Source organism: Camelus ferus, chromosome 2, assembly GCF_009834535.1.
Source record: "Camelus ferus isolate YT-003-E chromosome 2, BCGSAC_Cfer_1.0, whole genome shotgun sequence".
Lineage (NCBI taxonomy): Eukaryota > Metazoa > Chordata > Mammalia > Artiodactyla > Camelidae > Camelus > Camelus ferus.
In genome coordinates, this window is record NC_045697.1 from 107,255,270 (window position 1) to 107,281,956 (window position 26,687).

The 26,687-nt window shown below is 33.4% G+C and overlaps 1 protein-coding gene across 1 annotated transcript in view; it reads right to left on the minus strand.

Moving 5' to 3' along the window:
- LRBA (LPS responsive beige-like anchor protein) overlaps positions 1 to 26,687 on the minus strand; it is a 620,537-nt gene that overhangs the window by 477,451 nt on the left and 116,399 nt on the right. Inside the window, 7 exon segments of the mRNA XM_032464781.1 lie at positions 625 to 800; positions 2,047 to 3,111; positions 21,768 to 21,960; positions 22,259 to 22,382; positions 24,682 to 24,763; positions 25,158 to 25,266; positions 26,449 to 26,541. Coding sequence (XP_032320672.1) covers positions 625 to 800; positions 2,047 to 3,111; positions 21,768 to 21,960; positions 22,259 to 22,382; positions 24,682 to 24,763; positions 25,158 to 25,266; positions 26,449 to 26,541 — 1,842 coding nt within the window.

Sequence of the window (26,687 nt, forward strand, 5' to 3'; positions counted from 1 at the left end):
AATAGGATTCAACTTACACTTGATATAAAAGTTGAACTAAACTATTTTTATGTAGGAACAAAATTAAGAAGTCATGTAGCAAAAGTTAAGAGGTAAATAGTGCTAAAGGTACTATTAAAAATGAATTTTCTAGTAACACTTTCTTAGATAATGTCATAAAGCATTTTTAAACAAAATAAGAGTAGCATATAAACAACAATAAACAAATTAGGTTTTTTAAAATCACAAATCAAACAATGAAGGATAATCTGAAAAACAGACTTTTTCTACCAAAAATACATTGGAAAATTAGATGTTTTAAATAAATCCCAATTTTGTTTAGTACTTCTAGGAATAAACCCATTTGGGCATATTATATGCTATAAAATATGCTACAGAAGACTTTCAGCAAATTTTTTAAAAGAAAAATAATTGATTTTCAACTTCTTGCAATCCAAATATGGTAGCTCATTTTTATAACAAAGAATGAACGTTAATTCAATAAAACCCTATGATAGAAATAATTTATACTCTATTTTTCAATCCAATGACTGAAATTACTTACAAAACGTTAAATATATAAATTTCTTTGAAAACAAAGACTAAAATCTATACAGAGTTACCATAATAAATATACGGACAAACCTTCTCCACATCTGTATATCTGTTTCTATTGAAAATAAGAGATCAGTGAGCAAACGCTGATGCATCGGAGACCATTTGAACTCAGGAATACGAAACGCAGATCTGGAATCCCTCCTTTGCCCATTAACTGCGTCTGGTGCAATTCCTTGCCCTGGCTGCTCCTGCTGCCTTGACATCTAACGGAAACAATTTAAAAGAGTAATAAAATCAAGTTCAACTTCAATGGAAGGCATGGGTATATAATTGTATAGCTTCTACCCAATTCATCTATTAAATACTAATACACATACACTAAGTAAGGAACCATAGATACTAAGGAACCAAATTAGAGAAAAATTATCAAGGAGTAATAACATTAATACATTATTAAAACATTTAAAGTAAAGTTATAAAAATGCTGAACTACCACAATTCAGTAGTGATTGGCTTGGACCATGTTAGTATTATCACCAGGTAATGTAGCATTTTATTAAGTTCTTGGTTTTGAATACTGGCATGAAAGAAAGGCCATATCTAGATTATAAATTGGCTGGAATTAAGAAAAACTAAAAAATAAAGACAACAGAATAAAGAATAAACCAATGAAAAAGAAAGGAGGAAGAACTGAATGAAGTGGGAAATGACAACATGCAACCAGCCACTGAGTCATAAACACTCTGAGGTACCAGCAAGGGAGAAAGCTGGACCTCTGGGTCTCACACGGGTGCCCCCCTCTTACAAAAGTAAACAGACCCCATGGAACAACTTTAAACCATATACTTTGTATATAAGGTTATACACTAGCAGATGGTTCTGCAGGAAGGTGGTCCTAGATTTTGCTGGAAAACCAATGTGATAACTGTGACTGAGTTATTAAATAAAGGGTAAAAGGCAAGTATTTCCAATGTTTGCTTAACAAGGTAAAAATACGATAATGCTGGAACTTGAAAGTAGTAACTTTTTATGATACTGTTGTGAAAATAACAATAAAAGCTACCATTTAACAAACTCATACAAAAGTCAAGTCTGTGCTCAAGATAAGAAACAGAATCTTTGGGGGGGAGGGATAAATTAGGAGTTTGGGATTAGCAGATACAAATACTACATATAAAACACGCAAACAACAGGGAACACAGGGAACTATATTCAATACCTTGTAACAACCTATAATGGAAAAGAATCTTAAGTATATTTATATCCATGTATAATGGGATCACTTTGCTGTATACCTGAAACACTGTAAATCAACTATACTTCAATTATAAAAAGGTGTTAAAGATGCAAAAAAAAAATATATATATATATATATATATCTACATTGCATTTATGTAATTGTAAATAGGATATGAACCAACTCCAAAACAGAATAAAATGTAAGTATACACACTTGTTCTATTTTAAATCAATGCAAATACATTTCAAGAAGACAATAAATATAATCACCTCAAGCACAGGTTGATGAGGTTGAGATGCTTCCATGTTTCCACTAGCCTTCAATTCCAGTCTCTCAGTATCTGTAGCAACACTGGAAACATCCAACTTAGCAATCCTCTGCTCAGAAGTAGTAGGAGACTCGAGTATGTTACCATGAGACTCACTAATTAGTTTGGTTTCTCCAGCAACGTCAGCTGTTTTCTCCCCTTCCTCCAGCATCTGACCAAAGTCTGACTGGTCAGTTGTCTGGGAAGCAGTAGTGCCTGGTGAGGTAGCTGAAGACCCCGATGCTGTCATTGTCAAGATGCCAGAATCTTTAGGGTCTTGAGTGTCAATGTCAGTTTGCTTCTTACTTACAGGTTCTTCTTCTTGAAATATTAATTTGTGGTCATTACTAAACACATTGAGTCTTTCACTGGCTTCAGATGCAGCTGGAGACAAACGATTATCCTGGAGCTCTGTGGGCAGACTGGCTTCCTCAGTAGGGCTACTTTCTACCTTCAGTTCTACATAATCGTCATCATCTTCTTCCTCTACTATTAACTTATCCAGTAATTCTGGCACCTCTGAAGCATCCTCTTCTGAAGGAGAACTTATGGAAGCAGTTACTTCACTGACAGTCATTGTATCTTTGTCAGTTGTTTTAAAAGAATTAGAGGAAACAGTCGCAGCTTCTATTATGTCAGAAGATACTTCTAAATCACCTGTATTAACTGTTTCATTTGTCAGTGTTTCTTCTAAAGGGACTTCATCCAGTAGCTCCTCATTTTCTTGCCCAGTTTTCCTTTCTTCATGAGATGTATTATAAGTTTGCAGTTCAACGCTGGATGCAGACTCTACTGAACTTGTCTTCTCAACACTTGACTTTTCATCACCATTTCCGGTGATATGAGAAGACAAGGGAGAATCCTTTGTATCTGACTGCTGGGGTCCTACTGAAACATTAACACCCCTGCTAATGCCAGAGACTGCTTGAATTGGACTTGAAGAACACTGTCCTATTTCTTCATTAATTTGTCCCCGGTGTTCCCTAAATATATTGGCAAGGTTTTCTTTGTGTATTTCAAAAGTGACCTAAATGAAAAACATACAAGCAGTCAAAATATGCTCCAACAAATGAACAGAGCATATAGAACATAAAATAAAAATATTTAATTTTTCAAATACATGGTTTATATAATGCAACAAGATAATTTTCCTATATCTTTATCACATAAAATGATAAATAAAACATAAGTCAATAACTAAAATCTAAATACTTAAAAAATTACAGCTAATCTTAATGCTAACAGGTGGCATGCCATCAAACAACAACAAGAACATAACTATTTAGCCTATTTTTAAAGATATATAATATAGGAAAAGAATACACTATATTCTACTGACCTCTATAATTTTACTAGGATCTAAGTATGTACCCTTGGGAAGTGCTTTGTGCACTATGTAATACATTGTTTCAAATGAGATAAAAACCCATTTCCCCATGATTTATCCTCAGCAGAGATAAAAAATATCAATTATGTTCACTTTATATATTATGCATATTATATACTTATATATTATATATGTTACATATAACAGTAGCTCCATATAAAAGCTACTAAATCTTTTTCTTACTAAGCTATAGAATTCAAATTCTTTTAGCAATTAAAAAGAAAGGTCCAATCCTTCCCTAAAGGTCAACCATAATTTTCAAAATTGAACTGATCACAAATGATCTGAAAGTTCCAGTTCATCCATCCATACATCCATTCATTCCACTTGTATGTTATATATGAGAGACTACTATGAATTCAGCACTGTGAACATGTCCATATCACGCTTAGCCTGTAACCCAACTAAAAGGAAAACATTAATTAAAAGGAAAAGTATAAAAGAGAGTGCTGTGATTATTAACGTCAAAAGGTTTATAGTTTTCTTATCCCATCGAGGATTACTATAGTCACAATTATGCGACTGCCACCAGTGTTTCAATGGGAACTCCTCTCAAAAAAACAGGGTAACACCAGCAGAAGGTATAGGCATAATTACAGCTTATCAGTGCTAGAACTGTTTGCTCCTGTAACCTGTATTATTACAACATATATAATACACTGAATCTTCATTCAAGAAACCTTTATTGAGCCCTAGTATATATAAGAGGATGGTAGGAGATAATAACAAAAGAAGATCCACAGGGCTTTTTGGATCACAGGTGCACATGCACATGGGTAAAAGGTAAACAAAATTATTAACTATTAACTACCCTTTCCTCATGACATACACAACACATTCTTGCCATAATGCGGTATAACTGAAATAAAAATATTTAGGAAATAAACATTTTTCCTAACTGCAAATATTTGGGAACTCATTTCAAAATGAAGTGCATGTACTCAACACCAAAGAGTAAAATGGCACAGTAACATTAACAAAATTAATCAATTTCTTTTATACCCAGAAGGCCAATACCTTCCTTAAACTGAGTTCTTTATTTTAACTGATTAATTCCCCATTTATTCACTCAACAAAAATGTACTGATCAGCTGTAGCATGCCGGGCATTGTGCTACCCATAGAAAGATCTACCAAAAATTATGCTATTAAGACAGATATGCATCTAGCAAATTGCCCTATATAACAAAGTAACATTCTTTCAGTCAAAATTTCTTGGGCAAGTACAGATCAGTGATATTAATAAGACAGGCCCACCTAAAAAAAAGAAAAGTTTTCTATTCTTACGAAATATAAACAATTCAGACAAATGAACATCAAAAACAACTATTCAGAGTAAGTCATTATGATCACAGACACGGGAATAAGTCTGAATCAATTACATTTAAATAATGAAAGCTGGAACTGAGGCATTAAGTGAAAACAATCACAAATGTTTTAATAACCTAAGTATATTCTGAGCCAGCATCACAAAGTACCAAGTTATAGAGACAAACAGAACCATTGCAAATATCCAGAAAAACATGTAAGTAAAAATGAACAAAGTCTGAAGTGGCGGAATGTAAATAAAAAATAAAATTTTTGAGTGAAATTAAAAATAAATTCAAATAAGAAAAAAACTGAGACACTGGATAATTAGTAGAGTAAGGATAAATTTTCATCTTATAACAAGACCAACAGTGATATTCCTAATGTGGGGTGGAGGCGGACTGCCACTCCACCTCCAGATCTACTAATATAACTAGCACAAAGAAAGTTATTAGCAAAAACACTGTAATCCATTCCAAAGCCAAGTATGTTCCCATACTAAAGAGCACTGTTTTAGAGAGTACATCAAGCAGACTTGAAACTGAAGAGTTAGAACCCACATTATTGCCACTATAAAACTCATTCAGGATGTTAAAACAGTATGGTAAAATTTCAAAATCCTACAACTATCTTTGCCCAATATATATTTAAGATGAATGTCAATCATCATCCTAAAATGGTGTACAACAGGGACTTAATAAACATTTTGAAATCTTAATATCTGATCTACATGTTAAATCTAAATACTAATATTTTTTAAATTACTTGGTAATAGGACACAATCTTAATGGAGAAAAAACTGTAAAATGATTAAAGTACTGAAAAATACCACTCATATTTTTATCTTAATGCTTTCATCAAGGTTACTAACATAGATACATCAAAGAAACAAAACTTTTATACCTTATTTTAGCTATAGCATATAGTCAATTATATAGAACTGGCCTTTCCTGCTGGTTTATAAACAACTTGAGGAAGTTCTCTTGGATTTCCATATCTCCATCAAGGCCGTTAGAAAATATATATATTTGCTATCCCAAATTCCCTCTTAAAGATTTGTTTACATGATGCTCTTACCAGTATTCACTTAATTTACAACATGTCGTCATGGTCTTTCAAACATTTGACGAGACCGTTCATTCTAAGCGTGAAGTGTAAATCTGTGGAACATATTTCTTTTTCACATTCTAACTATATTCATAATCAGCAGACAAACTTTCAATTGGCCATTTGAAAAGACAGTTAAAAGCTAGTATTTAATGTTAAATTTTCAAGCACAAGAAGATGGTTTAGATAATACACATTTCAATTGAAAGCAATGTACAGTTTCATAAAGTACATTCTCAGTGTGCCAGGAATATATTTTCTTTTGTGATAAGCAGATTTGTAGTCAAATCTGTACTAAACAGTGCTTTGTCTTTCCTAAGCAACCCAATTTGCTTACTCTTTCTTTTGTAAGTATGAATATTAAAAGTGCTTTTAAGTTTTTGAAGTTGATTTTTAAACTTCCTTTTAATGTACTCCAATAGTCTAAAAGCTAAATGACAACAGAGTAACTATCATTGTTGTTATCTTTTTTTGATACTGTTTTCCTAAAGGTATTTGTGACTGATAATTCTTAATTAATTACCAGATATTGTTCTAAATTACTCAGCTAAAAGACTACTCATTAATCTTCACAATCATTTGATAGCTAATCTATAGCTGTTTGTAATGTTTGGAAAGCACTCTATAAACTACTAGTTAAAGATATTCATGAGCTAATAACTACAACATTTCTTTAGCTATTACTTTCAACTTAATTGACTCAAATTTACTAATTAGGAGATAAAAGATGAATGCAATATAGCAAGACACCAACATCATTAATCCATGTATTTTAAAAAATTAATCTATAAAACTTAGACTGTTTAAATGTTAGGCAATGTTTAGGAACTGGCTTTCTTTTTTAAGCAAATGCACCTTTTTCATTGTATGCTATTTTCCTTTGGAAATCTAGCTGAATATGATATGCTAACTTCTAACTTTTAGAGGTTACCAACCTTTCACATTTGATAAATAAGACATATTTTTCTTTTAAAATAGCTGAATCTTCCCATATGTGGTATCAACAAGCACAGCTCAACATGACCACCACCACATAACAGGACATGTTTTATAGAGACTCTGATACAACAGCTTGCAACAATAATAGCGTAAGGTAAAAGATACAATAGTTAAAATCAAATTATAAATATTTGTAAGTGTATACATATTCAGTGATCTACTTTATACAAAGCACCCTAGTTACAAATCTGAACACTGGTCAAACCTACGCTCTTACATACTACCCTAATAAAACCTGAGTGGAGGTGTATCAAGCATAAAGCCTAGGCTATCCTAACAAAACTGCCTAAAAGAATTGGTTATGAAAACAACATAAGTTCAATAACAAAGAGAAACAAATCCCATGAAGAAAACAAGTCATATATATACAACAAGCACTATACATTTGCGTAATAAGCTTAAAAACATTTTTGAATAGGTAGTATATTTTGATGGGAGTCCAGAACACACTACCCCAAAATACGGCACATTGGCATACTGATCATTTTAAGATGAAGGAATCTGAGTAACAGTAGGTGCAGTAAAGACTCTCTGACCCCGCCACCCTCCCCTGAAGCAGATCATAGAAACAGCAGGTTCTAGGATGGCCCTGTAATTTCACCCCTTATAATCAGAGGTGCCTTCCTTACACCCAAACAAAAAGAGCATCCTTATCTCAAAAGACACAGGGATGCTGAGAAGAATCTGAATGAACAGGCTATGCTGATTCTCCCCCAGTTTACTACCCTTAGTTCAAACCCTTTGTCCGACCAGGTTTTTCTTGAATTTCGACTCTTCATCAAACTTAAAATAAAAAAAAAACCCTCAAACTTAAATGTTTCTTTGGGTCTTCATTTCCTTATGAAGGCTCCCATGTTACATAAAACTTACATTAAATAAAATCATATACTTTCCTCCTGATAATCACTCTTGGTCAGCTTAAATTTCAGTTGCAGTCAGGGACCTTAAGAGGGTAAAGGCAAAGCTTCTCCTCCCCTACAAGTCACATGACTTACGTATAAAATAGTATATAGTGTAAAGTCCCCCTCACACCCAGTCCTCATCTACACAATTCCTCAACAACCAAGCAATCAGCCATTAATTCCAGGGTATTTTTGTGCATATAAACACATATATGAATTCTCATTTTCCCACTTGTTTAACTCACTAATATCCACTATACACTCTGTTCCACACTTCCTTTTGTCACTTAATATATCTTGGAGAAATATCTCAGAATAGTTTAAATTTGCAGTCCCTTACAATGAGTAGGTTGAGCATCTTTTCATAAATCGAAAGTATTTTTTACTTAGTTTTCTACAGGTTTTTGGTCATGACTTTCATCCATTTTTTTATTAGGCTGTCTTTTCCTATCTTTTTTAAGGAGCACTTTGTATTTTAGAAATGTTATCTTTGCTCTGGTCCTTTGTCCTGGTTCAAATTTGTCATTTGCCTTTTGATTTTGCTTATGGTATTGTTCGGTTTTTGGTCACAAAGGTTTGTATCTGTTTTAATGTAGTAAAAAAAAAATAGTCTTTATTCCTCTTTAATGGTTTCAGATTCTAAACTACAGTTAGAAAATTCTTATACACTCCAAGGTTACAGAAGAATTATCTGTGTTATCCTCTAGTACTTTTACGGTTTCTTCCATTCCCCACCTCCACTTCACTACCCATTTAATTGATCGATATGTTAAATTTACTGATGCTCCAACTTTTCTTTCTGATGAATCCTCTATTATCCCAACACCATTTATTGAATAGTTTGACTTTTCCCTGGTGTTTTGAGATTCATCCTTTATAATACATTAAAGTCTTATATGGAATTTTGTATGTTTCTGGACTTTCTTTTCTTTTTCCCCGGTCAGCCTATCTCTTCATGTGTCAACACTACATCTTTTAAATTAATGACATTTGGTAATAATGTTAGTATTTGGTAGTAAGTCACCTCTCATAGCTCTTTACAGAGCCTTCTTGGATATTTTTACTTGTTTACTTTGCCTCACTTTTCCTTAATAGTTAGCTTGCTCTATTTTCTCCCCACAAAAAGAAAAGCGGTTAATTAGTATTTTCCTGGGGTTTCATTAAATTTATAAAATAACCTAAAGAAATGTTAAGTTACTAAAACTTTATGATGTTGAGTCTTCCCATTTTAGCAAATATGCTTTTCCGCTTGTTCATGCCTTTTGTGTGCCCTTTGGGAATGTTTTAAGGACTTTTTCGAGTAATTCGAACTGTAGTTTAGAGATATATACAGGATACTACTGGCAGTACATAATTGTGCCCAGAAATACCTGGAAGGACCAGGAAGATGTTGACATTTAAGCTTGGTCTTCATTAATGATTACTGATAAGCAAGATAGAGAAGAATTAAGGGCAAAGGGAGATGCCACGCGGAAGGAATTTTGAAAGATAAGTGTAAGAATGGATGCTGAAAGAACATGGTTCATTTAAGACACTGAGTTATTTGGTAAAGCAATAAGATTACAGCATTTCTAGGAGGGACATGTAATAAAAATACTAAGTAAGCAGTGTCAATGGTAAGCAGGTTTTGGACTACTAAAGGCTTTGTGAACCACGAGGAGTCAGAGTCTAATCCTTACAGGTAAGGGCAAGCTTTATAAACTGCTTAAAAAGGCAACTACCTGATTTTTAAATGGATTTGACTTGTAAACCCTACTATTCCACTCATTTGTAGCTAAAAATAAATTCACTACAAAAAACAGAAAGGATAAAAAACAAAAAATGGGACATAAATATACGCAAACTGCCACAGAAAGAGAAATGAATTTAACAGTAGTTCAACTGTACTTTTTGTTTATACTGACAAAGACTCTCTACCAAACTTTAGTCAGGTTCCTCTGAACCATCATCTCAGCTAGGCCCTCTGTCTCTGTCCAACCTACACCTCGGAGCTTCAGCCAGAATCCTACATCAGTTTAGGGAGAATCCCCTATCCTCAATATCTGACCACCCTCCTATCTGATCAAATTCCTCATTTCTCCACCGTCCTCCAGCTGACAGCTAATCAGCCTGGCCTGCCTTCAGCAAGAGTCCCACTAAAGTCTGTTTAACCAGAATCCCTCTCTCCCTAGATATTTCCTCCTATTAATTTCCCATCCACTGAACCCCCTCCTCACTCCTGACCTTGCTCCTTGGCTATAAATCCCCACTTTTCCTTGTTGTATTCAAAACTGAGTAAGTTCTATACTCAGGTTTTTGTTCCCCTAGTGCAATAGTTCCTGAATAAAATTCAATTTTACTGCTTTAACTATTATCTGACTCTGGTTCTCTTCAACAATAATATATATATATGTTTTAAATTAATTTCAATATACTTTTTAAAATTACCTCCACCAATTTTTCTGAACGGAGTTTTAAAGAAATCCTGAATATGAAAAGCAAGCTAATTCATGCAATTGTTTCTTCCTAGAATTTTAAGTGGTCTAATATTCAGATGTTACATCAAAGTTGCAACTTTTGGTTTTAAGTTCACCTTTTTTAGTAAGCAATACTACTAAATATAAAAACAAACTTTACTCTTTCATAAAATGATTTTGAACAACACTTCCTTATTAACATCAAGTGAGGATGCAATTTAAAGAGAAACCTTCCAACCACTTTGTAGTCTCTTAATCTCTATAAATATCATACTAACATATGGAAAGATTCCATAATTAATGTAAAAGAAATTTACTTTAAAAAATATATTCTTCCCTCCAACTTCCTTAAAAATGAAGATTACCATCTAATCAATAATTGTTCCCTGTTCCACAACATGCTTGAAAATATATGTAATAAATACCAAGCTGAGCTCATTTTGGTGGACAATAAGGTTTTTAAGTACTTGCAACAATAGCTAAGATATACAGAATGGGTACTCTATACTGTTCTAAGCATTGTATTGAGAGAATCTTCAGAACAGCCCTAAAAAGACAGGTAGTATAATACTCATTTCATATAGATGAAGATCGAAAGCACAGTGAAATAAAATAGTATCACACAGTTACTAACTTACTAATCTTTTCTTTTTTAAAAACAGTCATCTTGACCAATTTTGTTTTCTGAAGAACAACCTAGACAGGTGATCTCATCCAAAGCTAGAATAATAAACTATAACAGAATTGTTTAGATACCTATTTAGCAAAACGTTCTAAAACTTTTAAAAACATGTACGGACACCTCCTTCTGTAACTTTATGAATTTATCCTGCAAAATACCAGGAGCAGGCTCATCACTGCTCAAAGACAAGGGAAAATTAAACTATGGCGCATATGCAATACGTTGTAACACAACTCAGTAGATTTTTAAAATACCACCTCCACCAATTTTCCCAAATAACACTTTGGAAAATGTCAGAATATGAAAAGTAAACTTGAATCATTTACTCAATCACTCCTTTCAAGAATTGCAAGTGGTCTGATAGCATTTAGACGTTACATCAAAGCTGCAGCTTTTGCCCTTAACTTTATTTCTCCATAATATGATGTAATATACATATACCTAATAATACACAGCCACTAAAATTCATTTAAAAGTATATCATTAATTGAAATACTGTAAAATACCACAAATGTGGTATTTCTGTAAGAACATAATTATATGTATATGTATATGTATATGTATATGTATATGTATATGTATATGTATATTTATGTATAGAAGACTGGAAAGTCTTTCACCAAAATATTAAGCTATGTACAGATGACTGAATAACAAATGATTCCTGAATTTTGTGTAGAGTTATAGTAGGTTCCAAATTTACTACAATGAGCATATATTATTTTAAATATTTTTAAAATACTATTTGGTTTAAAAATTTTTAAAGCCAACGAAAACTTTAGAAATTAAGTGTAAAATACTGAAAATCCATGAAATATGAACATTTTGTAACTCTTTTGAAATTTCTTAAAATATGTGGCTTTTAATTTTATTATACAGCCACCACAAACCCACACATACAAATAACATGCATTTTATATACATCAGTTTGTATCTTAAAAAATTTTAAATGCTTTTTAGAAACCACTTACAGAATTCTAACAAAATTGACTCCCATATGCTCTTTACTTAAACTAAACTGTACTTTCTTCTTTTTTTTAAACAGAGAAAAGCCTTCTTAGATACCAGTAATGATTAGAGAATGTAATGGGATAAATATTTCCTTTATAATAGCAACAGAAACCGTAATTATGTAATACACATCATATATACATAATACACCCCAAAATGTTAAAGGCCTACCTAAAGAATACCAAACTTGATTGAAAATTCTAGAATAAATGAACCATGTTAACTGGATGGAAAGTGTCAATATTGTAGAAATATAATCACTTTAAAAATAAACTAAAAATAAGGCATAATCCCAATAAAAATCACAATACAATTTTTCTAATGAATTTGAAAAATTGATCCTAAAATTCACCTGTGAGCAAACATGCGCAAGAAATTTTTGAAAGAAAAAAGGTGGACTTATTCTGTAGGTAGCAAACTTACTGTAAAGTTACAGTGATCAAAAGAGTGCAGTTTTAGGGGGGAGGGTATAGCTCAAGTGCTAGAGCACATGCTTAGCATGCAAGAGGTCCTGGGTTCAATCCCCAGTATCTCCTCTAAAAATAAATTAAATAAATAAATAAACAAACCTAATTAACCCCTCCCTCAAAAAAGTGCAGTTTTGGCCCAGAAATAGGTATACAAAACAAAGAATTGAATAATTATGTTCACTTTAGTTTTCTTTTATGTTGATATAATTTATGTATCTAAATGCATGCATCTTACATATAGCAAATAGTGAATTTTCACAAGCACAAACACCTCTTTGACTAACACATCGATTCAACAAAAATCTATTAAATACAAGATATGGGTGAGGACTGTGCTAAAATCTGAGGTGCAGCAGTAACTAGATAACACATGGTCTCCCCTTGATGAGGCTCACAGCCTAAAGGACTAGATGATATACAAGTAGATAAATAAGTTAATCAGAGACTCAGGCTACACTGTGACGTCATCAGGAACTAAACCTGTGTGATAGAAAGTAACCTAGGCAGGAGGAGGCCTCCCTGAGAAACACCTTCAAGTCAAGCCAGGCAGGATGGGATGAGAGGGCGCAGGGGTGCAGAAAGTGTAGAGGGTTGGGGCGAGAACATTCCATGAAAGCAAAACACAGCCCAGGCCAAGTCCTGTGGGACCAACAGCCTAGCTGTTCAAGGAACCTAAAGACCAGTGTGTTCAGCACAAAGTGAGGAGGCTGAGGGAATGATGAGACCGGGGAGAGGACCTAGAAGAGGTCTGCGTTGGCATACATTTTCCAAAGCAACGCACACAGATGGTTGGGGTGGGGGTGGGGGGCGGTTTCCTTCCAGAACAGTACCTGGAGGAATTTTCATTTTGAAAAACACGGGGAGAAGGAAAATGCCATTACCTGAACTCAGCCGTCTGCACAGATGCAGCAGCACCCCATCCAGAGACATCAGTGGCTGCTGCGTGCCCCGCTCAAAGCAGCCTACAGCTCCCGTCCTAGGTGGCTCCTCACGGCTCACAAGCTTCTGTGTCCTTGGCTAATTGCTTAAACCTCATTTTAAAGTCTAGAACAGTGCTTCTCAGCTCTGGCTGCCAACACCAAGTGCGTCAGAATCTCAGTGTCAGGCCACACCCCTGACTCGTTAAATCAGCATCCCTGGAGGCGGGCACAAGCACCAGGGCTTTGAAAGCCCCCAGGTGATTTCAATGAGCAGACAAGGTTGAGAACAGCTGATCTGGAAGGATACTCCTCAAGAGAAAACGAAAAAGGACCTCATTTTACCTCCCAAGTGGTGAAGGTTACCAAGGCACCAGGCTCTTCTCTGGGAGACCAGGCCCCTCCCCCAGGTGAAAGCGCCCACTCTGGACCGCCCAGCTTGCACTGCGCTCTCCTTAAGCTCCTCGAACCTGGGGGCTCCACAGGTCAACAGACCTGTGCGCTGGGCCTGCTACAGGTACAGGAGTTGCTAGGCTTTGTAACCCAGCAAAGGCTTGTGTGCCCACGGCGCAGAAAGCCAAACTCAGACAGCGAAGTTTGCAACAAAGTAAGGGTTTTTTTTGGTTTTTTTTTGGTTTTTTTTGCAGGGCTCCCAGCAAGGGAATGGGAAACAAGTCTCAGATCCACTCCAACTTGGTCTCTGAGTTAGGGGTGTTTTTAAAGGGGAAGAACAAAGAAGCTGGGATTAATCATCGTCTTGTGACACTTCTTAATTGCAGTTTCAGAGGTCAGGTTGTCTCCGGTTTATGATTCTCTGACCAGGTGGTCCATACCTCCGGGGCCTGTTGGCTCACCTGGAGACACAACCTGAGTTTGTATATGAATAATTGTACTTTCTTCTTAAATAAAATGACTCACATTTATGTTTAAGCCATTTCATCAGACTGTTAACAGCAAGTAAAATCTTAAAATAATCCAAATAAGTCAAGATAATTAAATACTTTACCCAAATTCGTTATCTGGGGAAAAAATCGAAATCATATTATATCTTTAAGTAAGTGTGAAAAACTTTCACTTGTTGATTATTTTAAGTCATAGGCCCATTCTACCCTGGGAATATAGGCCTAGACAAAATATAGTATCTAAAGATTGTAGTTTTATTTGTTTAGGAAAAAAATGTTTTTGGACAGTTCTCATAATTCAGAACATATTAAATGCTTTAATCTAAATTTCAATGAAAGAGTAGAACCATTTTAGCATACCAAGTAAAAACAGTCTTATTTAATTATTCAAGATAATGTTCAATTTGAAAAAAACAAAAAAAAGATGAATAATAAAAACCTATAAAACACACAAGAAAATAATGAAATTAAACACCTGAAACCCGACACCAAAGTAACTAACATAGTGCAGTTACACTAGATGAGCCTATTACCGCTTATAAAACCTAGTTCAAGTGTTGGAGGAGAGGGATACAGTGACAAACAGCTTCCCTGCTACAAAGGTGGCAGGATATCTATCAAACTGGACAATAAAATTGCAATTGAGTTTCTTTGGCTTTTTATAGCAGCTACATGAATCCTGATGTAACTCTGCAAAAGCTATCCAATTCTGCAACATTAGTTTTTTACACACCAGTTCTTTATAAATAACCATGTTATAAATTTGTGATATTGAGTTTTAAATGGCTGCAAAAAGGAAAAAAAATATGCATCTCTTTAGTATTAAATGCATGAAAATATTTATAAACCTTTAGAATATCTACAGAGAAAAAAATTGGGTTTCAATAATTTCAGAATTATCAGCATCCTACAAATTGTTTACCTACTTACTGAATCACTTCAGCTCCATCCTAAACTTTATTAAATATTGATTTGAAGAGCTATAGAGTGTAAGTTTTCCATTTTATTTTAAAAATACATACAAAGATATTAAAATTCCAAAAACATTAACAAAGCTACACTCAAATAAACTATTTTATATAAACCCTATTAAAGAGAAAAACTCTTTAATCAATGAAGAAAAGTCATAAAAAGAAATAACACTGAAAGACATTTATGAAACGTTAAAATTAAAGGTGAAACCCACAAGAAGCAACTTGTAACTTTAATGTTTTCTTTTCCACTTCTTAGAGTAAAGCTTTAACAGTTATTTTTTTAAAGTATACTTAACAGCAAAAAGGGATAGGTGCAGTTTTACTTAGATAAAACACTCTGCAATGAATTTAATATGCATCTATTCCACTTTATAATTGTAATCCTAAAACTTGAGTCAAAGACTGGTTCTTGGCTCAATGTAGGCAAAAGAGGCCTCTCCATAAAGTAACTATTTTCTTTTCAAAGGTTTTAAGATCTGTTTAAAGCCATAAGTCACTGGAGCAAAGAAAAATATGAGCTAATTAAATATATACATATATATTTTTTTTTCCACACAGAAAACTCAAAGCCTCCTTTGGATTTGTTGTATGTAAATTTGAGCCTCAAAAATAATGATTTCAGATGCTACATAAGAATAGTTTATATTTCCTCCTTTAATATTTTCTGTGCCTTAAAATAAGCTCTCAGAAAGAAAAAATATGTTTTGCTTTACGATAAAAAAGTATACTGAAATTAGCACAACACTGTAAACTGGCTTTACTTAGATTTAAAAAAATGTATGATGGGTCTTAACTGGGGTCTATATTTAATTTATGTAGAATTCTTCTATCCTCAAGATGTAGACTTTCTAAAGAGTATATTATATTAGTATCTTAGTGTGAAAGTGGGAAGGGGAGAATTTTATAATAGTAAAAATAATTCCCTGTACACTCACTGGTGTGCTCAAAATTTGAACTGCGTAAGACGGGCTTATTTTAAAATACAGATTTCTAGGAACATCCCAAGAGACTCAAATTAAGATATTGAGATAGGGTCCAGGAAACCATAGTAAGATGCACATCCCAAGGTGAGGTGATTCCCCCACATACTCTGTGTGACAAGGACACAGACACTTTCATCACTGATAAGAGAGGACTGAGGCGCTAAGGCACATACAGGGCTGCATGGTGCCCCATGACAGTGGCACCGAAGAGCCCTAACCAGTCATGGTGTACTTCTTCCTTCTCCTTCCTGAAACAAGTATTTACTGTGCAACTGCCAAGTCCTCAGCACTATGCACAGCCGTGGGAGACGTGGAGTATACAGCCTTTCATCCCTACTGATGAGAGCTCATAAGTAACAGCCACTTTCAACCAGTAACACAGCATGACAGTTATCACAGGATCAGACAAGACCAAATGCCAGTCCACATCTGCTACATTACTCACCACCGCTCTTCTTCATGTACATTACACACCCCATGCAAACCAAACAATTCCCCACGTGTTTCCCTCAGTGATACCACCTCTGCACCTCTGCTTATGCCAATTCCTCCACCAGTGATTCTCATCACCTCAATCGCTACGTGCCCAAATCTTATTTATTACTCTTCAAGACTGTAGTCGAGTGACATCTGCTCTACAAACATCTGAAAGGCCCTCTCCTTTCACTGTGAATCTCTCTTCTATGGCATTTATGCCTTCCTGCCTCGTTTTTCAGTACATGTATTAACTTCCATATTTGAATGTAATTTCTTTCAGGATAAGACCTCTTCCTGATTCATATCTCTATCTTTCACAGTAACCTAAAGGTACTCAAATAGAAGAAGACAGGAAAAACAAAAGGGAGGAATGGAAACAACAAAAAGAGGAAAGACAAAGTATACTGGGAAAGAAAGAGGTGGGCAACTGTGGTAAGACCTAGACATAGTGACCAAAAATGAGTGAAAGAGACCATGGAGGGTCAGGCCAACCACAGACAGGGGAGGACGGAGCAGACAAAACATACCAAATGGAGAAAAAGAGGAGGAGGCTGGGGGAAAGAGGGGGAGTAAGGAAGTGGGGGGTGGGAGAAGCAGGGGAGAAAGGGAGAGAGGAGGGAGGAGGGGGAGGAAGAAAGAGGGAAAGGAGGGGAGGGAGGGGGAGAAAAACAACTTAAGAAAGACACCAAGAGAAAATTAAGTGCTGTAAATTCATACAGGAATGACAACATGGCCTGAGAGTACAAAAAACTGTCATATAACAGTGATGTAGCCAGCTAAATCATAAACAATATAAATAATTTGGGTAAGTACAAATGAGCACAAAGTTCATGTCACAAATAAACAAAAATGATGATTTAACAAAGCCTGATTAATTTTAAAAAGAGTAGAACCAACATAGCCAGAGTGGAGATTTTTATCAAGTGAAATTGTGTAAGGTGAGGTAGGAAGTACGTTTTTTCAAGGGAAATAGTGAAAAATTAGGTAGAAATCGTTTGCCTTTCTAAGAAGATGAGAACAGAGTGTTTATGGAGGGGAATAACATTTTTAAATAAAGTTATTTTTAGCTTAATAAATCTAGAAGAAAATAATACCTAAGGCTACAGACCATTAGAAATATCCAGACTAGAAGTAATCTGGACATGTACAAAGAACTACAAATCATTAAGAATCATTCAAAGTAGGCAAAAGACAAAACCTTACAAAAATAAGAAGTCTAACAGTATAAAGGATTAGGAACTGATATTACTTAGAACCTAGCAATTCTATTCCTACTAATATTTCCTAGAGCAGAGCTGTTTTCACACTGAAGATGACTCAGTTGGCGGATTATGGAATCAACTTATTGAGGCATCATCAGCATTTTTAAATGAAAAAGAATAAAGAACATTCCAGTGCATCACTATATACCAAAATTTAAAGGGTAACACTGTCTCACGAAACTTCTGTTTCAGGTGTGTGGTGGGAGAAAGGTGTGTGTGCGTGTCTCTGTGTATGTGTGTGTCTGTGAGCAGGCACATGGGTGTACACAGACATATCTGGTCACAGTAAATGTCTCACTGTGAGTCACATGAAGTTTGAAAATGACAACTCTATTGAAATCGTTGCCTTTGAGCACCTGAGTTATTCACAGAAGTGAAAATGAATGAAGCAAATCTATATGTGACACTAAAGAAGAATCTCAGAGACAAAACGTTTGATGAGGAAAAATTAAGTAACAGAAGAGTCCACACAGTACAATGCCATTTTCATAAAATATAAAAATAGGCAAAATGAGAGAATGTATCATTGAGGAATACTTTTTTTTAAACTTTTTTGAGAGGGGAATGTAAACACAAATTCAAGATGGCAATCAGGTTTAGCCTGCAGTAAGAATGAGAACAAAAGGATTAACTGGAGGAATGACAGAAGTGTAACAAAGGAAAATAATCATTTAATTCTATTTTCTGTTATTTCACTTATTAACTCCTAATTCCAGATATATACACATATTACACATTTACCATTTCTAGTTTAGACATAAAGAAAAGTTTAGAAACTTCCCTGAGTTTACACAACTAAAAATCACTATAAATCAGAATTCAAACCCAGGACTATCCTGTCTCCAAAGTTCATGTTCCCTTCATTACTTACACAAATGGAATGGTGACTGGATGTAAATACTTAGTAATAGATGCTCAGAAACTCAAAGGTACCTGAGATATCTCCTAGTCCAACCCTTTTATTTTTTGGATAGAAAATTCTAGGAGACTAGGCTATTGGCCCTAGCCTAGGACTTCAGCAGTTCTCAGGCATTTTGGTCTCAGGATCCCTTACACTCTTACAAAAGTACATCCCCCAAACCTTCTATTTATATGAGGTATATCTATTACCACTTATCATATTAGAAATTAAAACTAAGAAATTTACAAATAATTCATTTTAAAATAGTAATCCATCCAATGTATGTTAGTATAAGTAACATGTTTTCTGAAAAATGATTATTTTTCAAAACAAAAAAATAATAATGAGAAGAGCAGTATTATTGCAGTTTTGCAAATCTCTTTCCATTTTGGCTAAATAGAAGAAGGCTACTTCCTAATATCTGTTTTTATATTGAATCTGTTGCATTATATTGCTTTGGTTGAAGTACATGGAAAACCCACCCTCTAACTAGGTAAGTAGCTGGGAAAGGAAAACCTCACCATTCCCTGAAATGGTCTCTTAGGCTCCCAACATCTTCAGGCTGTGCTTCAAGAAATTACTGTTCTAAAGGTTATACTCCTCTAACCATTCTTCCTAAGGACCTGACAGCATAAAGCGTATGCAAAAGCACCAAATTAACACATACTATTTAGAAAATTTGAAAAACCTAATTTATACAGGTACTTCGTAACCTACAATTCTCCCGGATATCTCTGAAATCCAATCCAAATTATGTGAAGCCAAAACTCAATCCTGTTTTTCTTCATGATCTTTTGTAAAGAGGAAAACAATACTAGAAGAAAATCAGTGCAGACTTCAGCAGCCCACTGCAACAGAAACCAGATCAGCTGTGCACCAGCACAAACTAGAGTAAGTCAGACAAGAGGTGGCAAAGTGTTTATGTAAAGTGTCAAACAGTAAATGTTTTAGGCCTGGGGGGCCACACAGTCTCTGTTGCAAATACTCAATACTTATAGCATGAAAGCAGTCATAGAAAATATATAAATTAACGGGAGCGGCTGTGTTCCAATAAAATTTTATTTATCGAAACAGGTCAGGCCAGACTGGCCCTCAGGCCATGCTTGGCTGAACTCTGCCTTAGACTAAACCGGTCAGCTAAAAAATGTAGTGACTAAAAGAAAGCCATTTTATAAAATCACACCTTTGTTCCATCTAGCACTGGATTATTCTCAAACTTAAATTTGTATGGTAATATCTTCTGATCTAATGTATCTTTATAAATCCTCATGATAGGAACACACCTCTTCTCACTGAAGGAGGAGACAGAATGAGTAACTCTTAGGTGCCTTCAAAGAGCTAAAAGTTATTCAAACAACCAAAAACATATATTTAGAAAATGACAGTATATTCCAATAGAATGGCAAAATATTCCAGAGTAATAACTATGATAGTCAGTAAAATGAAACATTTAAAGATATATCAAATTTATCGTTTCTATTCTTTATGCCTTCTAGTCAATTTATAATATGAATGTTTATTTAATTATATTCCTTCTGTGAATCTATAGAAAGTTCTTAAACATACAAAAAGCACAAACCATAAATAGAAACTAAGTAAATTTTACTACATTAATTATTTGAGATGTAAAATTTCCTCAGAAGACACAAACATAAAACTCCAAAAATAAATAGATAAGGAATAAATTGGCATAAGACATTCATAAACAATACAGCTAACAAAGGATTAAGACCAAGAACATGAAGAACTCCCACAAAACAATAAGAAAATGCAAATTAATGTTATGGAGACATAGCATCATCAAATTTGCAAAAAATTTTAACTCCAGCCATAGCAAGTGATGAGGTAATATGGGGTAATACATTGCTGGAGAGAATGTACACTACTACACCGCTTTGGAAAAGGAAATGCATTATCTTATTATGTTCAACATCTGCATCTTACAAATCAGCAATTCTATTTCCAGGAAGATATTTTTCTCTAGAGAGAAACTTCCCAATACATACAAAATGCATCAAAAATGCTCATCAACTCGTAAATGGATAAAGTCATACCGTGGAATACAATACAACTGAAAAAATGAACACAGCTACATTGGTCAATATGGATAAATCTAAAACAATAAGTAAAAACAGCTAGTTGCAGAAAAATGCCTTAATACCACTTATATTGACTGTAAACATGAAATTAAAAATTCTTTAGTGTGTGTGTGTATGTGTATGTGTGTGTAGTTAAAAATACACACAACACAGACATAATGAAAACACCAAACTCAGGTAAGCAGGGTAGGAGAGAGGGGCTAAAAATGGTAGACAAAGCAATTGGGATGGGGAACCCAATTTCGTAAACAGTACTAGGTACATTATTGCTTATACCTTTTTGTATGCATAGCACATTTCATTAACAATTTTAAACAAAAGCTATACATAAATAAGTTAACCCTAGCTTGAGTTTTTCAAAAAAAGAGATTAGTAGATTCTCCCAAACCAATTTAACTCACTGTAACATGAGAAAAGGCAAAATTAGCCAGAGCTTTTCTGTTTACTCAACCAATTTACGTTACTAAAATAACTTCCCATCTTTGAATATAGTGCGCCACCTTGTGTTCAAAGCTTCAAAATACCATAAAATTCAGAGAACCCTTGCTTGAAAATGACTGCTGAAAATATAAATTCCTTTACTCTGGATTATGAGGTTTCATTGTATTAACTTGAGCACACGTGAAAATGATATGTGGAGAAAAAAAACTATTTTGCTTCTGAAGAAGTTGTAAATACTTCATATTTTTTAGTCATTCCTTTTTTCAGTTGTTCATTTCACTACATTTCCACAGAATAATCTGCATTTTTCCCATATTTTAAGTATATAAAATATGTTAATAAATAAATAAAACTCAAAATTATAGACATTTAAAATTCTGAAATACACTTTCATACAGGAACTTACCTTTGAATGTGTGATTGATAAGGTGTCTACCCACACACGCCAGCCACCCCATTCGTATTTGACTGCATGGTAGAGTAAGATTCTGAATATGGCATATACCATTTCTGTTATCTTCTGCTCATCTGAATTCTTAGGATTAAAATAGCAGAGAGAAAGCATCCACTCTTGCCACACAGAACACTGTAGCAAGCTCCTGAAAATTATAAGAGGATACTGAATTACTTAAAAAAATTAATCACCTGAAAGAATTCTAAAAATCAAAAGTTCAAAACAAACAAAAAAACAGCTATATTATGTATTCAAAACAATTCAAGAATGTGGTATTAAAAACCCAATTTGACTGTATGGTACATTACTTGCATAACCTTAATGAAAAAAGCTTCTGGAAAATTCATTTCATAGTATTCTTAAAGAAATTTTCCTTAGAAAACATGGGCCCATTCAAAGCTAGACTCGAATATTGCAAGTAAATGCTTTCTAGTCCTGCTTACCTTCTGTTTTCTCTGTTGTTATTAAAAAGTTTAATCATGTCAGAAAGAAAGGCTCTGCGAACTTCCATGCTCTCTGGACACTGGGGAGAATTTCGAAGTAGGGTCGCAATTACTTTTAGTATCTCTGTAAGACAATTAGTAAAATTCATAAATTAGTAAAAACCAAAATACTACAAAAAACTTCATGATGGAAGATCACCAATATATTGCAATTTCTTTCATTTCTTTGATAATGTCTCCTGAAAACATCCTCTTTTGTTTTATAAACTATCATCTGCAGACAAGACTGATAATACATTCATTAGAAAACGTCTGTAAACAAGAAAGGGATTTTTAAATTTCATCATTAGAATGTGTAAAGTTGAATTTTAAAAGGTTGTTATAAATGAAATTAAATTACAAATGAATTAAATGATGGTAAAACTGCTGACACCCTCTCCCTAACCTCTGCCAGCGAGTAAAGCTTATCTATAAAAAAAAAAAACTATAATCAAAATCTCAGAAAGAGAATAAATTCTCAGCTTCTTCAACAAAATTTATAATATGCACATATTCTTTCATTATCATGATTTTTAAAAGCTGTCAAGATTTTCTTCCATAATTCTAAAAGTTATACTAGATATTAAAAAATTCAAAAGAGAATTAAAACCTATTCAACATCCCGAACAAACACAAATAAAACTGCTGTTGTAATAGTCTTGAACATAACGCTGTCTAAATTTCTAGTACTAAGCTTTAAGAATAGAAATTCTATAAAATATATAGATACCAAATTTTAAAGAAACAAAAACAGCTACAACTTGAATTTAAAATTAAATAATATGTCAACTTCCTACCCAAATAAAAATTGAGGAATTCCAAACTAGCATTTCCCAAGGTTTTTGGTGATTCTGAAGCAACAAGTTCAAAATATCAAGTTTGAACATACTTATCAGAAAATTAATCATATTTTGGTAGCAATTTCTGAATTCTTCTAATAACAAATTCAAATTCTCTCTACCTGAACAATGATTACAATGATAATGATAATCGTAGTAATGAAAGTGATGATGATGGTGATAATCACTAATTTTGAGAATACACCTTCGTGTGACACTGTTTTAAGAAAATACAGGTATTAACACATTTAATCCTTATACAGTGATAGCAAGATACTATTATTATCCTCATTCTAGAGATAAGAAAACTAAAGCACATAGAAATTAAGTAATTTACCCAGCCATTTAACTATTAAGACATATAGACACGATTGAAAAGCCAGACAGCCCATGTTTTTAAATATCACATTATACTGCCTATCTTTCTAAGCTAATACGTTACACAGATTAACATATTTTAAAATTCTTACTTCATTAAGTCAACTTTCCCAAACTACAAAAAAATATATTTCACATTATATATATAAAATCAAGGTATTTTTTCTTTTCTTGCTCTCTAAAATGGTATCACATCTCCCTGAAGGCTGAGAAAAATTAAACTTTAGACATACATGTTTTTAAAACAAACATGAACACAATTCGTCACATAAAAATTAATTCTGTAAACCCTACAAACCAGTTTTTTAATGTCAATAATCTTAAAAGATGAAAAATGTGCATTGGTATATAAGCTTAAGAATTCTAAATATCAAAAGAAAAATGGTTAACCAAGACTAAATTCATAAACAATAAAAAAGATGTTTTTTAATTCCAAACTTGATACTTCTAGATTGACAGTAATTTAAGAAGAAAGCTACCTCCGTGGTTCATGTAATTTAGCCTGACATCACTAAATACTTCAATCAAAACTTTACCAAAAACTGAATATAATTAAATCAAGATCTTATGCATATAATTCTTCAAAAACCTCTATATATAAACATTTCCACAGAACCTAATGGCAATTTGAAGTTATACTCAACATCAAACACAAATAAAACTAGTATTATATTAATGCTTGTAATGAAATATTATTTGAAAAAATGTGTTTTCAACATCAACTTAGGTTTTTCAATGACTTTCCTTTTAGTAGCAGAAGGTATTTTAAAAAAAGTGTAAAAAAGGATGGGAGTGGGAGAAATGGGTGAAGGTGCTCAAAGAGTACAAACCTCCAGTTATAAGGCGGGTAAGTTCCAGGGACGCAATGTATAAGCCAGAGACCACAGTTAATACTATATTGTGTATTTGAAAGTTGCTAAGGAAATAGATCTTAAAAGTTTTCACCACACATTAACACAACAAAAAATTTAACTATGTGAAGTGATGGACTAACCTTATTGTGGTAACCATGTCACAACATAAACATGTATCAAATTATTAGACTTGAATACCTTAAAATTAATGAATACCTTAAAATTACACAATGTTATACATCAACCATATTTCAATAAAGCTGTAAGAGCAAAAAGCAGGTATCAAAAAAATAAAAGTATACTAAATACATACGAGGATTTTGGATCTTTACTGAAGAATCAGGATCTGGATGCTGTTTATGTATTACTTGAGTACAAATCTGTTCTATAAGAATCTACAGAAGTAAAACAATAGATTGTATTAGCTTAATCACTACTAATGAACTTTAACACAACACTAATCAACATTAAGTATAGTCTAATAATGTCATGTTAAATATCTTCTACATTATGTAAAACAAATAATTTCATTATAGCTCTATTTTTACTTAATTATAAAATGAAACATCAAATAGTCAATATAATGGAGAAAAATACTTAGATGTCCACACTGTTTAATAATTCACAGACTAATTTATTTAGATGCAGCCACATTTCCTTTATATAACTAGTTCCAAAATTGTGCATCAAACTTGAATGATCTTATCTCATCTAGACACTAGCAGCTCAGTTATACCAGTATTTTCATTATAAAAAGTTAGTAAGATAAAATTCTAACTACATTCCTACCTCAAAAAGGACATTATATGTGGTCATTGTGATTAAATTTGTCTGAAGCATCAGTCTTTCAGCTAACAGTGAAAACAATCCATGTCCAAGCATGACTTCAGCTTTTCTTCTGCAATTAGATAGAAAAAAAAAAAAAATCAAAGGTAGAGTTTTATTATTCATTATTTAGTATGCACGTTGACAAAGGAGGCACATAAATGTTTTAACATCAACAAATTTCCACTCAATAACGCTCCCAATTTTCTTCAACCTACAACTTACATGGCCACAAAGTCTTTAAGTAGAGAAAGACACACTACAATACAGGTGCAATGAAGGGTGAAAACATACAAGACTGGCTGTGCCGGAGCACAGCAAAACCTCCATCAAGATCTTCAGGGCGAATATTTACTAATCAGCAGCTACTCGCTGTCAGCGCTGAGCTAAGCTCTACTATAAATAATAACCTAAAGCCCTATAAGTAAAGTCGAAAAACAATACAGAAGAAAAGGTAGAAGAAATGTAAGCAAATTTTTTAATGAATACTGTGAAGATAAATACAGTAAAATTAAACTTTCAGGCAAAAATTTAAAAACTGAAGGACCACAAACTTAATTCTACTCCTGGATTTGTCTAATTTTTTCTGCAAATGACTGGATATTGTATGCTTTAGGCTTTGCGGACTATGTTTCCTGCAGCAACAACTCAACACTGTTGCTGTAACATAAAAGCAGCCATAGATAATAATCAAATAAATGTATCTGTGTTCCAGTGAAACTTTATTTACAAGTCAGTCAGCTGGACTGAAAGTTTACCAATAAATTTCTACCACCAAAATTGTTAATTATTATAATAAACCAATCCTGGTATAAGGAATAATTGATAGGATTTGAATGCCTACATTAAGCTAAGAAAAAAAAATGTAAGTTTCAGTTTTTAGTTATATGTATAGCAGAGCAAACTATGTGGCAAACATTCAGGTTAACATGTCAGCTTAATACAACAGATAAAGCAAATGATCAAGCCATCTGAAATGAAGTCCCCATGGTACCTAGAATTCTATGTATACAAATGTATTCTCATAATAAATAAAAAAAAGGAAAATTTAAGTAAAAACTACAAACCACATATATACTCTTGTTCCTATTTTATTTTTGATAAGTAGAAATAGGATTAAATTTATATAGCATTTTATGAATAAAAATAAAGAGAAGTGAGAATAGAGGAATCACATGATGGAAATATTATTCCAAAGATTTTTAAAATAAGTAAGTAACATACATATTCTATTTCAGATTTCATGCATACTTACTTTGGCGCCAGATGTTTTAAAAAATAACCCATTGCCTTGAGAGCTTGTACTCTGATTCCTTCACTTGTTGATGCCATCAGTTTATAGATAACACTGAATAAATTAAAATTAAAAATAAATTACTAGATTTTTCAAAAAGTAAATATCTAAGATATATATGTATATATGTACATTTTTCATATAGTCACATGACTATAAGCCTAACTTCAAGTATGAGTGACTTTAATATACATTTCTGA